The sequence below is a fragment of the Saccoglossus kowalevskii genome, chromosome 21 (assembly GCF_978046115.1).
Source record: "Saccoglossus kowalevskii chromosome 21, keSacKowa6.1, whole genome shotgun sequence".
NCBI classification, from domain to species: Eukaryota; Metazoa; Hemichordata; class Enteropneusta; family Harrimaniidae; genus Saccoglossus; species Saccoglossus kowalevskii.
Window position 1 is genome coordinate 25,556,577 of NC_140661.1, and position 14,571 is coordinate 25,571,147.

Below are 14,571 nucleotides of genomic sequence, written 5' to 3' on the forward strand. Positions count from 1 at the left end.
TCGCGTGCGTTTCTACTGGCCCTTGATGATCCAGGATGTGAGGGAGAGACTACGCACTTGTGAGCGATGTACCAGAAGGAAGGACCCGGCTGGTGCCAAGACTAGAGCTGCGATGGTGAACATTGTGACGAAACAACCGATGGAACTGGTGTGTATGGACTTCTTGTCCCTGGAGGAATCCAAAGGCGGGATTAAGGACGTCCTTGTGATTACTGATCACTTTACGAGATTCGCGATCGCGATACCGACCAGAAATCAGACAGCGAGGACAACGGCTAAACATTTGCATGACAGCCTTTTGATGACGTTTGGTTTCCCTCAAAGGTTGCACTCCGACCAAGGGCGCAACTTTGAGTCGAAGGTCATTAGGGAGCTGTGCCAGCTCGCGAGTATCGAGAAGTCACACACCACGCCCTACCACCCCCAGGGGAATGGGACTTGCGAACGGTTCAACCGCACTCTGCTGAACATGCTTGGCACGTTGGATAACGAGAAGAAGCATGATTGGAAGACGTACGTGGCACCCCTTGTTCATGCGTACAATTCTACGAGGAATGACGCAACGGGATTCTCCCCACACTATCTGATGTTCGGGCAGGAACCACGGTTGGCAATGGACGTGTGCATGGGATTGAGACCGACTGAAGAAATCCCGAGCTCCATGACAAAGTACGTGGAAGACATGCGTGAGCGTCTACGTTACGCATATGACCAGGCGTCTAAGGCCATTGGGAAGACTGCGTCAAGTAGCAAGCAACGGTATGACCGGCGAGTACGAGATGCTGTGTTGAGCATCGGTGACCGAGTACTGGTCAAGAACGTGAACTTGCGTGGCAAGACCAAGATAGCGGACAGATGGGAGCAAGAACCCTATAGAGTCCTGAGTATACCAAACCCTGACTTGCCTGTTTACGTAGTGAAACAGGAACATAGCGGCAAGGAGAGGACGTTGCACAGGAATCTGCTCAAGCATTGCTACGATTCCCCTCGACCGACTCCTGTGAGTGTGGCAGAACCAAAGCCGAGACCCAGCCGTAAGCTTAGGGTGAAGAGGGAGGTGCCACGTGCTGCAACTCCAGAGGAATGGAGCTCAGACAGTGATGGAGAATATATGATGGGGGCCCTTGACCCGAAGGTCGACCCCTTTAGTCCGCGTATATGCTCCCCGAAGGTTGAGAGACAACCGGAGCCAGAGGTGATAGAAGTAATGGATGACAATACTGACGAAGTCAGAGTGGTTTCGCAATCTGAGCAACCGGAGTCATCAGTAGTAGAGATTGAGTCTACAAGAGAGAGAACAAGCGCATCCGAAGTGAATGAAGTTCCCCATGTTGAGGCAGAGGCAACTGTGATGCCGACATCACCGCGAGAGGCAGAGAGTTCGGAAGAGTCTGCGAAAGATGAAACAGATGATTCTGAAGGACCTGCAGAGAGTGAGGCAGACGAGTTCTTTGACACTAGAGAAGAACCACGCCCACTGTTCGTGCGGAAGTCGAAGAGAGTAAGGAGAGCACCTCAGAGATATGGTTGGAGCCAGGGGTGTAGCCAGCAAACAGATCACAAACAGAAACACCATCCAGGGGATGATGATACATTAGTGAAGACACTGCTTGGGGTTATTTCGAAGTTGTACGAAAGAAAGATGTAAGGGCGACGGAGGCAGTGGGTAGGCGAACATGGGTAGCATCCATGTCACAGGGAGACTAGTGACGCCCCTGCCCACATTAAATCGCCAGTCACCGGGCTGAGCCATCCCCGTCCGCGGAATAGGGTCACGCGGCAGGGGAGGGTTGCCACTCGTAGGGTATGGGGTCGGTGAGTGTAGTCCTATAGTTCTGGAGAAGGGAACAGCCCCACGTTGTTGTGGAAGGTAAGTGGTTCTGCGTTAATGAGTGAGCGTAGAGTAGTATCGAGGAAGCTGATGGATAATACGTTTGCCGCACGGTAAGTAAGTGAGGCAGAGCCCATTATTGGGCAGTGCTCAGTGCTGTTGGAGGAGGTGTTGCTGTGTGTAACCGAGTATCGCCCACTTATATGTTCCGGGTATGCGCGATTAATTGTCGTGTTTCGCGATAGGAGCGGGCTCACGACTGCGTTGACGCTTCAACCCTACTTCGATGGTACTGGTGCAGAAATGATGTGATCAGCGTTCCTATAGTTATTGGTGTGAGGTGGTGTGTGCGTGATTATTCAGCCGAGACACACATGAGGTGGCAGTGACTGATGGTTTGATGAAGAGATGAGGTTACCAGCGCTGACTTGTGCCGTTCAAGTCTGTAGACTCGGGTGTGCGGTGCGGTGCGCGGATAGTGGGGGCACTCTGGGAGCAGCTAGAGTAGTCTGGTAGATTTGGGGGAGGCTAGCCTTGTCCCTTAGTGTGCAATGCACAGCGATCTTAAGAGGTATGGGGGAGTCCCGATCTCGCCAGGGCTCTGACCACTGGGATGGGGTAACTCTGATAAATTCTATAGTCATTGGTGTTGATTTTTGTTTTGGATTGGCCTATTCGCCACGTGACCGAAGCAGATCGTTGACACACCGATGCAGCTATGGACAGACCCGATGGCGCAGTCACTGTGATGGAATGACGATCTTTTGGATTGGAGTAATCTCCGTAGAAGTGTGATGTTTTTTTTTGTGTGTTCACCTCTACCTGAATGTAGTGTTAGTAAGTATGATATACCTCACGGGAGTAAAGTCTCCTAGGAATTGTTGAAGATCGATGATGCCGTAGATATTGTATATAGTTGTTGTTTTTAGTAGTTAGAGAAGTTGGTTGGTGTGTCTATCGCATCGCATGAGTGCTTTGCGATTTCCACCCCTTTACTAACTTGGGGGAGTGTGTAACCATGTCGAATTTACCGTAGGATTTGGTGATCTTATTTTGGTGATTTAGCTAGTTGGAGAACCCTCCGTTAGAACGCTGTTGGTTCAGCCCTTGATTGAAAGCGGACGTGTCAGAACATGTACCAGAGATTACACTTTGTGTGGGATATTTATAGATCTTATGAAATCATAATACCATGTGTTAGGAATTGTGCCTAGAGGGCGATACCCAATTGATACATGCATTGGCATATATCTGGGGATTTTCCCTTTCTATGACTGCCTAGCGTGGTCTTGATTTGTTCTGTTTTGCTAAATGCTAATGTAATTTGATGGGTACTGTGAGCGCGGGAAAATATTCTGCGTTATCTTAGGGAGTCGTCCCTTTTACTTCATGATGGCGGCGTACTGGGACATGCCGGAGATGGGCTGCTGAAAGATTTGGCTGGTGTTGGACGTATTGTGCCCGGATTTGATCTCAGAGCTACATTCTGATGAGAAAAGAGACCAGAGACTCTGCCGATGCAAATGTCGAGTTAATCCGACCAGAATTGACATTTCTGCAGCTCCTTTTCAGAAATCGTGAGTTAACACTACGCGTACGCATACGCGCGTGAATACAAACCTCGATCACGCGATTTGTGAGATAACAACATTATAACAAAGATGGCTGCGCACATGTAGAGTGTGACGATCGACTATACATCATTGTACTGCCGTATTTATGTATGTGAGTCAACTGGCGACTCATTCCTTTCATCGATTCGAATATAAACATGGTTGCTGTGTTATTCCATGTCATCTGATTATCGTGACATTCGAATTATTGTGATGAACTTGATTTATTGCACAGACGTGTTACAGGTCTGTGAATATTGTGCATTGATTTGTGAAACTGCAAAACCATAAGATACAGCGGAAGCTATGGCCGATTTTCCATTTGGCAGAAACACTTTGAGATTTTCAACGCTGTGTCGAAGAACCTTTATCGCCTGAGAGTGTGTGCTGTATATGAAGAGAACATTGAACTGCAAACCGTCCACGGGTATACAGAGTTTGTTGTATGATACCGCTGTGTAGTGATAGAGACATTCCGTCCAGTATCCAACAGAGAACTGTGTTCTTGACTGTGACAGTCTGAGACATATGAACTGGTTTGGTTTAATGCGTGACTCTTGTGCAACTGCGTTGCAAGTTATATTATTGTTGTGTTAAGTACATGCATAGTTAAGTAGTTGTTTGATTGCACTGTATTTTATTATTATTATTCAGATGATTGTCAGAGTGTTGACAATATTGATGCAAACTGTATTGTGATACCTATGGTTGTAATGTGTTTGGTTCAGTCAGGGATTGACCAATGAGAATTACGGGTTGTTAATACTTAGGCTAGTGATTGGTTCTATGTGGTGTTAATAGTAATACCTGAAGCATAGTGTTAGTGTATTGGTTGTTGGGTTTTTATTTGAGTATTTGGAGATACTTTGAGAATAGATTAGTCTAGGGGTTATAGTTGCCGAGCAGGGCTCTTGCAATATAACATAGGCGTTGTAGTTGAGTGTGATAGTACCGCTGACTAAACGCGACGTGACAGACTACCCATCGTTTAGCACTACCGACGTAGCGACAGTATTGGCATAGATACGTTAGGTTAAGGGTCATAACAGACAGTATTGCTGTGTAGATTAAGGCATTATTATTGTTGACTATTTGTGATATAGTAACATTATTTTGTTTATTTATGTACAACTTTGTTGTTGTTAATGTTTACTTGTTACCACGAATATATATAGATTTAAACCTATTTGACCTGTGTCTCGCTTGGTGTTCTATTTTATGTCGTTACTATGTGCACACTTGTATGAAATCGGAAGTCAACAGTATCCCCTCGTTCCCTACCCTGAGATAAATTTATTTGGAATCTAAACTCTCGTAAATATTGGTAACACAGACATATTGATTACTTATTATTACTTATTACTTATTTCAAGTATTCAATGTATGAAATAAGCGCCTGGCACATAACCATCTTCTAATGTATCAATAAATAAAAGTTCATACAGTCGCAGAAATTTGATTTGTATTTAGACACACCTCTACATGGATATCCACGGGAATACACAATCCACGCTGTTTGTCTGTTTGAATCCCGTGGTTGTATGCCACATTTAGACTATATACAAACATTGTAAGTTAGTATTTGGCTTTAGCATTCCTGAACACCACAGTTCAAATATATGATGCTAACAAGGAAACTCTTGTAACGTTTCTCTTTGCATGATCGCTGTGGGTTTTTCCTCTAACACATGGCTGAAATGTGTTCAAAACAATACATAGAACATTGTTATGATGAACCCTGTTAGCAGAATAAAGAAATGTCATACGTGACTGTGGTCGTTGGCAAATAAAACCATCCAAGTACTCAATATCTGAGCATGATTTGTCATTCCATTTTCCATTCGGTCTCATCTCGGTGCAGTCCTCACCACCGTGGTTTCCTCCCCAATCGTCAGGTTGATTGTCGTCCCAGTTTCTTTGAAAAACAAATTAAATATGTATGATTGAATGAGTTTGAATCAAGGCTAATGACCAAAGGGTAAACACATACACACATGAATATCGTTTACCCTCGAAATATTAACCATTGACATTATGCCCCCATTGTCATATAATCTTTAGAAAGTAAACACGCAATAAATACAAAAAATAAGCACATACGAAACGTTTGACATACAACTCTAATTCGTGAATGTATGCACATTGCACGCGCGGATTTAGGGGGAGGCGCGCCCACCTTATCGATTTTCTGGATCCGCCAATGCATAGCGTGCTGCCATATAGGCTATATTCTACGTTTAGGATTACTTGGTAGGAGTCAGTGTAATAATAATTTAATGCAATATCCCGGCATCAAGCAGAATTTGTCGAAGAGGAACCATTACGTACCTTAACTATAATTTAGTGAATTAATTGTTCTTCCTATTAATTATATGACACACTATTCGTAGTACTGATAGATCCATTTTAGTATACACAAAATTAGAACATATAATGAAATTAATTTAATCAAATGAATTACATTGTCAAATAATTAATGGATATATTCACTCACTGATACGCATCGCCATCAAGTGCTGTTCCATCTACCCACTGGAAATTCCCTTCGTTATCGATGTCATGTAATCCGATCCAGAAACTCGAGCTAGCCAATCCTGCGAGGAAATCCTAAAAACGAAAAAGCAACTAGAAAGTGTAACCATATTGTAATTGACCTGTTATAAAAAAGTTTGGTGCGAAAATATGGCATACGTTGACAAGGCTATATGTTCTATGCTTCAAGTTGAGAAATCTTATTCGTTCTCTAAAAATGCACGGTGAATTATTAATACATACTATTAACCCCAACTATTGTTTTAGACACAATTGCATGAGCAAAGTGGTCCTACACAACGCTAAATAACCTGAATATTGTGTTAATAATATGCTCTTATATAAGTGACAGAAGCGTTTCTATGGTCAAAATACATATTTTAATAAATCAATATACAATGCAACTGTTGGCTAACATGTGCTTCTATTTGAGATGTTCTTCTAATAGAGCAAATACGGTACCTTTTTGTGGAATAAACAGTGATGACAGAAATGGTACTTCGGTATAAATATTGGTATGGCTTTTGCCACTATCCAGTTATAAAAATGGTCACACTCTTTTGAGCACTCCGGTGCACCTCCCTAGCCAGCTATGTATCAACTGCCCCCGGGGTTTTGCCCGCTGATCGGTAAGTTGTACTCGTGTACCGTAATCTCTGAGGTTCGATTGACAAAACTGTATTTTAATTGGTGGCGCCCTCTTAAGTCCTGGGCGCAACCCCGCGTATTTACATATACATATAATTATAAAGTATATTTACATTGAGTTCCTGACTATCTATTACTGCTAAATGTCCACCCAAACCAGTGCATTCGTCACTTGATTGATACCAGCTCTTAGGTCCCTTTGTAGTTTCTAGACGAAAACAGTCTCCTCCATGCGGCCACCACCCAGATGTACAGGAAGCCTCTGATAGTCAATCAAAAAAAAAACCCACACCAATTGTCAATTACTGTACATAGTCGACAATAGCATATTTAAGTTGAATATGCATATATGAACCCAATACATTTGATATGCATTTAGATTACTATTCAATCCTGTGTTATATTCTTCCAATATTCACCATACTGGTACGAATCGTATATTTATGCAGTCACAATAATCATTGAAAAGCGCAATGCAATGATAAATTTGGGCTTACGATTTTCCAGCTGACAAATGAAGCCATCCAACACAGTCGCCTCAGAACAATGTTTATCATTCCATTTACCAGAAGATCTCATTTCAACACAGTCCTCATTAGAGATTGGTTCTTGCCAGTCGTCAGGTTGATCATTGTCCCAGTTTCTACAAAAGTAGGATTCCACACAATCATAATAATTATCGGTAAGTATTTAATACAAATTCATATATTGTTGTAGTACCCATTTGGCATGGCATGGGATAAAGTGCTAGTGAACTAACACAAATGAATGTATTAAAAAGTGAACATGCTATTTGCTTTTGACTCACTTATAAGCTCCGCCTTTGAGTTGTGTTCCATCGACCCATTCGAAATTCCCTTCGTTATTGACATCGTGTAGGCCAATCCACGAGTACGTTAGACCGAAATTCTGTAAAAAATCCTGGATCGGGATAAAACAAAGCAGCATTAGTACACATCACTTACAGCATGCTTATATAGGCTGTGTTTTTTTAAATAAGCTTGAATATTGATAACCAAACTCTTTAATACTTACATTGAGTGCCTTGCTGTCAATGACTGCAAGATGGCCACCCAAACCTGCGCACTCATCGCTAGCCTCGTACCACGACTGTGACCCCTGTGCACCTCCCAAATAGAAACAACTGTCTTGGAACATCGTCCATCCTGGGGCACAATTCTGAGAACCCTCTGAAATACGATTAAAGACAAATTATTTTCAACTTTCTTAGAACCTCATTATTATCTTTGACCTCGCGGACGCAATACATACTGAGTACCCACCTGGATATCCACGGGCCCAGTTAGTATACTCAACAGGCTCATTGCTAACCCATGTATAAGTACCGACTTCGTAAGTATCTGATAAACCAATCCAATACAATCCACTGTTTCTATCTGAGCTCAACCTAGATGACAGGAAGGCTTGCTCCCAGCTAAAAAATAGGACAATATAAAACAAACGGGTTAACCCACTGTCATTCTTAATAGAGCGTAACAACTTAAGTTGAAGTCTTACGAAATAATGAACACAGACCATGGCTAAATTTAGATATACTTACTTATCATTAACTGTTACCAGACTTGACCCGGACTGTTGACAGATATCTTGTGCAGAATTCCAATTTGTTTTAGAATTGGACTCGAACTTATAGCATGACGTGTGGTAGCCTACCCACCCCTGTCGAGAGAATGCACCGTCAAACGAGTGAACACTAACCCATTTAGCGAAACACGATCATTAACTCAGAGCGAAATGAAAAATAAATCCTGTGTAATAAAATTGCGAAAATAAAAAGACTAGAGATTAGAGGTAACTTACTGACGAGCAATCACCCGTGGAAGGTGTAGTTGGTGGCAGCACTTCTTTAGCAGTTTTGCAAACCGATGGTACTAATGCAAAACAATCTTCATCGTTCCAGCGACCAACCATGTCACCCTGAATATGTGAAGCAATATATGATATAGAATAAACTCATTAAATCTTAAGCATTAAATTTTAAATATTTGAGGAAATTATGCTAAAATTTTTATAATAAATAGGTTATATTTAACATACATTAGTATACATAAGAACGCAGTCTTCTGATCGACCAAGATAATTGTTTGGTTCGCTCGCAGACCATAATGTGTATGTAACGGGGGACATGTCACTCCACTGAAATGTCATCTGCTGCAATTGATCATGCAAACCAATCCAAAGTTTGTCAACTGCATTAAATGAATAAATATAACATCATTATAGAGAGAAGAAGAGAGGAAAAAACAAACAGAAACGATATGGCTCTAGAACCGCACTCATTAAAACATTATAGCAGGCAGTCAGCCATTTTGAATCTGATTTGAAAAACAGATTCACGTGCGTCAATGTCACACAATGTACCAAGTTTGAACATATGAAAACAGCCGAGATCCGGTTCCGGGTTGCTTGATTTTGATGGCCGCCATTTGCCCATCTTGAATCAGATCGTGAAACACATTGATGTGCATATGTATACTACTATGTATGATGTACGTGTGAAGTTTTAACGTAATCAGTCCAAGCCTGTCTAACATATAGAGCCGGACGCATGCCCAGATGCACAGATGCACGTACAGAGGTCAATCCGAAAGTGGACTAAAAATACAATACAATTAAATAGAATACATACGCGTATTAACGGTGCAAAATTTGAACTCCCCCTCGCTACCCCGTCCTGTGCTATAACCAGCATAGTTTACTGGCAACGGAGAAGGGTCGGTCCATTCCATAAACGCATTTTCGTCTTCCTTTCCCACTTTGATGATGCCATCACGCCAAGTTATCCAGAATCCTCTCCACTTGTTGGCAACCAATATCCCAGGAGTGCTGACCTCTACTAAATTGGCACACTGAGCGCACCGTCTGATAACGGACTGTGTGTTGTCCCAGCCGCCTATCACTATCTCATAAAAAGCACCAGCATCATTTTGGTCTTCAGATAGAGCAACATGTGCATCGTTAGTTGCCATGACTTCAAAAACAACATGCTCCCCAGGTGCAGCTATCCAATGGTAATCGAGAAAATCAGGTGTCGAATCGCTATACCAGGCATCACAAGCTGGGAAATAATAACATTTATAACACATCACTTGTTAATACTGTACTGTAATTGGCCAAAACAGGATCACGTGTTATCTGCTAAATTACCATAGTAGCGCCAGGCAAATTTCTAGTTCCCTAGGGAGAGTACGTCAACTAGTGCCCGGGGATGACGTCACTCGTCACCTGATCGTGTGATTTCCAATATGTCGTCTGCTAGTTCGGTCGCTAATATCTATGGCCCGCCTCGAAAGACTGGACGATTTAGCTTTAGTTCAGAAGAAGAACTTGACACACTAGTAGCAAATAAAGATGCACCAAAGACGAAGGACGTTTTCTAGAAGCGTCTTTACATCGTTTTGTGAAGAAATCGGGACACCGCTAGCAGACGTCGGGAAGAAGACGGCAGACGATCTATGCACGTTCCTTCGGCAATTCTGCGTGTGATGTGTTATAAAACATATGTGCTTAATAGTTTGTTTGACTATAAAAGTAAGAAAGGCCGCATAACGTATGGGATGGCTTCATTGTGTCGTTGGACGCCGAGTTGAAAGTGAACGTAATGTTTAAAAAAGTATCTTAGGTAACACACAAGAATGCTTATCACAGTGTTTTTACGTACTTTTTCTTTCATATCTTCATTTCGAGAACAGGTTTTAAACTGTTGACTGTTATCCTCGTTTCGGAGTAAAAGTATAACATTAGGTGAACGCAGATTGACTAATGAGATCATATAATGAGATGTGTTATGATATTTACTTTTGCTTTTTAGCCGAGAAAAGATGCTTCTGAATAGTAAAGGTTGACCGCAATATATCTATCACTGATATGCAGGTAAAATACGCGATTAGAATAACACAACCATCACTGTACTGATGTTTTTGTACGCACAATTGTCCCAACAATGCCATGACAAAAGTCCCTCAAAATGGGGGATATATTATTCATGAAATATCAAATTGGCAATACGCTGTCATCATAGCATTTCTCACAGGTTCATGAAAATTAATTAAGATAATGAGAAGCAATACAGACGTATTTTCACATCTGGTTGGTTGCACACAAATAAGTTTCATTGTCCACTTTAACATTAACTCATGCGATACCCAAATATTTCCGACAAAGAATTATGGGTGGTGGCATGTGACAATCAACAACGTGTTTTGGAGTCATTAATATCCTGCACGATTTTGTGTTCATGCGTTACATTGCGTTCAGTGTCACGTGACTATTCACCATATAAAATAAGTTAGTAAGGGACGACGTCAAAAGATCGATGTCGGATAAAAAACTTATTTGCTTTAGTTTGGGGGTGGGGGGTTTTGACCTCAAAAAGTTTCCATCCTACAAAAACGATTTTAATTTTTAATGAAGTCAAAAAAATCTTGGAGTATTTCAATCATGGACAGAAATAACCGAAAAGGAAAAAAAAACATCCAAGACGAGAAAATGGCTTGGTTCGAGTGTAAATATGTGCGTCAAATGAGGTGCATTTGTAAAGTCTTTTTACACCCACCCGACAACCAACTGCTATGCAATACTACTGTCCGATTATCAATTTGTATTTAATGGTGAATGTAGTCTGACGCCATGACCAATATTTATATATTAAGTTTTAATGGGGGGTGAGGGGGTTTGGAAAAAACTAAAGGAATTAAGTTTTTTTATCCGACATCGATCTTTTGACGTCGTCCCTAAGACAAGTATGTGTATTGATTTTGGTAAGTATTACAGCGATTAGTTACTACTAAAGTAACTAGTAAAATACTAACTTTGCTATAATTATTTTCTCAATTTCTATGGCCAATGGAACGATTATAAAGACGTTCCTAGTGGTGATAATGGCACTAGTTGTGTTGTTAAAGTATTTGATGATTGCAATGTTACACCTTTCTAAGGGTATTTACGGTAGCCGAAATGTGGTCACTAAAAATAACGTTCTAATTATATGCAAATTTAAGTCAACTTGGTAGCAATCAGATTGTATATGTTTTACCTTGCGGCGTCCATCACGAACTATGCATCCGGAATGACACGTGATAACATTCTAACTGATAATATTCCGAGAGTTTACTTACATGCACGACTAAGTGTGAGAACGTAGTCATTTTCGTTTTTGTCCGCTATGGAAACAAGATCACCGCCTTCTCGTCTACAGGTATCTTTTGCATCATTCCAACTTTGACCTGTGGTTATTACCATGTAGCAATTGTTACCAAAACTAGACCATCCAGATCTGCAGCGAGAACCACTTGGCAACGGTGTTATGACGACAGGATTAGGACGATCCACTGCAAAAATAGTTCTCAAATTAATAATGACTTCATTTATTTATCACATTTCATTGATATTATAATGCCAAAACACTAGTAAGCGAAAATGAATATTGATTTATATTCATTCACTGTGATGAAATCGAAGCTTGTATTATCAATTTATATTTCGTGGAAACAAAACAGTAAACTACGAGTAGCAAAGTATGTTGACCTTTTCACATTTTCGGTCATTGTGACGTTACGCAAGGTCAAAAATAGGTCAAATTATATATTTTTGATCTCTACTCGTCAAGACCAGTAAATTGATTCGCATCTCAAATGGATTGGACTATTTTAAAATTTTAACCCAAAAATGGGGGTTTTTGGCCCAAAAATGATTTTTAATTTTGCATCGCCCCTGACGTGAACACTTTCTATATAAGGACTTGAAATAGCATGGATGCCTACTCGTAACAAAAAAAATGCCGAAAAAAAGTTTTAAGCAATTTTCTACCTTCTGCTGGCTTGTCTACATGCAAAGTGATTCTACTGTGCATTGAATCATATTCGGCAAACCATCGATAACTTACCGACTTCATAATAATCATAAACATTGTCTGGATAATCAGTCCGTAACCCACCACCTGAGTGTTGATTGGAATTACTCAGAACACACTGTAGATTAACTTTATCATAGTCGAATGAATTACAAGTGAAGGTCAATTCTTCCAGACATAGAGTTGCACAATCCTGTGGATAGACTGGGCCCTCAATAATCTTTGTATCGTAGCCATCTAACGCAGCGTTATGATAGACGTTGAAATAGTCTACCAATGGACCTGTAATATATTGATTATCCAAATGGACAGGTAAGAGTTGATATTTAGATCTTGAGTATACAATCTATTTAACACAAATAAATTGTATTTTATTCTCTGTTACCTTTATTTTTGCATATATATCCGATCTCTTGATCACAAGACATGTCATTCCAGTTTTTCATGCCTACGATTAACTCAGTGCAGTCTTCACCTTCCCCTGCATTATTTGGTTCGTCTGGCGAAGAAAAATAAAAACATAAAAAAGAATAGTTCTTCATTGTTTCGTTGTCATTTGTTTACGGTACAGTTGAAGGTACACGCAGGGATGACAGTCGAAACATGATTGTAATCACGACGCACGATACAACAATATTTTCCGAGTGATAGAGTTTAATATGACTTAGATCAAGTATAATGATATAAAACGTAAAAATGGCATACTTTCTCCCCAGTTAAGATATGAAAATGGCTTTCCGTCAGTCCATTCCCATCCACCCTCAGTACCCAAATCGTGGGCACCAATCCAAAGAACATGTACGTTCAATCCGTAAAGACGAGCTGTAATAAAACACAAGGCTATGGGATTACGATTTTACATACATGCATTGGCTAGGGCGCTGTGCCAGATTTACTCTATAAAACAAAACAAAAAATAAAAAAAGGCAATTAGTTGCAAATATTGATCTAGTTTGTTAGGTTTGTTTTAAACTTGTATTTGTAAAATGTTAATTCAATTCCTCACATACCCTCCGAAAATAGTCAATGTCTTTCTAATTAAAGGCAAGTAAGATACAAACTATGTATAATGCGTTATACTGTATCTGTACATCAATCTCACCAAGACAAACCATGATACATAATGCCTCAAACAATATAGTTCAGCTAACAACTTTTCACCCACACAAATTAACCACTGCTTTGCTGTCACTTGCTTTTATTTTACGTAAAATACACTTGTATATTTGGTTTTGGATATGATTTATTTAATAATATGTATGTGTTGTCAATAGCGACTGTTGAGCATTACCGTTGCTTGCCACTAAATTATATTGTGAAATAATTTAGTGGTTTAATTTTGAAGTTGCTATGCTGTTTTAAAAATGTAGATTTAACTCACTCATACTCGTGTTGTTTACACGCATATTCGATTCTTTAGTTTTTACCTACCATCTATAAACGTCTGCTCTTCGCTATTTTCAATGCTTATTAAATGACCACCACCTTTGTTGCAAATATCTTCAGCGTCATGTTGGGTTACCGCTTCCACCCAATCAGGAACGAACTTGTAGCAAGTTGCCGTGTCAGGGTTGTATTCATAACCACTCCCACACCGTGGATTAAAAATCGCTACAAAGTAATGAAGATAACATTGGAAAGAAATTTCGGTCATTTTATCTGTATTGTGGCAACAACCTAGTGAAAACGCGTTTAAAATGTAATATGGAATTTTAGCAACAACATTGCGTATCGTACTGTATCGATAAACCCTTATTAGATGTCGATGTTTTATTATCATGGCGTCGCCTATATTACTGTTTATGATCCACACTTTATTTAATAAGTAAGATCAAAACAATTGAAACTTCAACTTACGCGTTGGTCTCGGGGCTACTGTTACTATGCCACCACCGTCTGTAAAATAATACATCATGCTATAAATTACTTTTTAATAAACACCATTAAGTTTTATAGTAATTGGAAATGAGACAGCCAGTCCAATATTTGAGTATTTCAGAGAGAGGGTCTTTGCTTGGTTCAGATCATATTTAACGAGTAGATACGAGTGTTTCGATCAAGGATCAAAGATCCCA

General features: G+C 40.3%; 1 protein-coding gene across 1 annotated transcript in view; it reads right to left on the reverse strand.

Moving 5' to 3' along the window:
• The window catches only part of LOC100372748 (macrophage mannose receptor 1-like), a 28,541-nt gene that overhangs the window by 8,507 nt on the left and 5,463 nt on the right, over window positions 1-14,571 (reverse strand). Inside the window, exons 11-27 of the mRNA XM_085495103.1 lie at window positions 14,354-14,392; window positions 13,928-14,107; window positions 13,202-13,318; window positions 12,882-12,995; window positions 12,530-12,778; window positions 11,763-11,975; window positions 9,275-9,703; window positions 8,683-8,834; window positions 8,446-8,562; window positions 8,186-8,304; window positions 7,908-8,059; window positions 7,660-7,814; window positions 7,433-7,545; window positions 7,122-7,267; window positions 6,738-6,886; window positions 5,939-6,051; window positions 5,211-5,359 (exon numbers count right to left, since the gene is read on the reverse strand). Of these exons, the coding sequence (XP_085351229.1) occupies window positions 5,211-5,359; window positions 5,939-6,051; window positions 6,738-6,886; window positions 7,122-7,267; window positions 7,433-7,545; window positions 7,660-7,814; window positions 7,908-8,059; window positions 8,186-8,304; window positions 8,446-8,562; window positions 8,683-8,834; window positions 9,275-9,703; window positions 11,763-11,975; window positions 12,530-12,778; window positions 12,882-12,995; window positions 13,202-13,318; window positions 13,928-14,107; window positions 14,354-14,392 (2,706 nt within the window). The remainder of the gene's footprint in view (window positions 1-5,210; window positions 5,360-5,938; window positions 6,052-6,737; window positions 6,887-7,121; window positions 7,268-7,432; window positions 7,546-7,659; window positions 7,815-7,907; window positions 8,060-8,185; window positions 8,305-8,445; window positions 8,563-8,682; window positions 8,835-9,274; window positions 9,704-11,762; window positions 11,976-12,529; window positions 12,779-12,881; window positions 12,996-13,201; window positions 13,319-13,927; window positions 14,108-14,353; window positions 14,393-14,571) is intronic.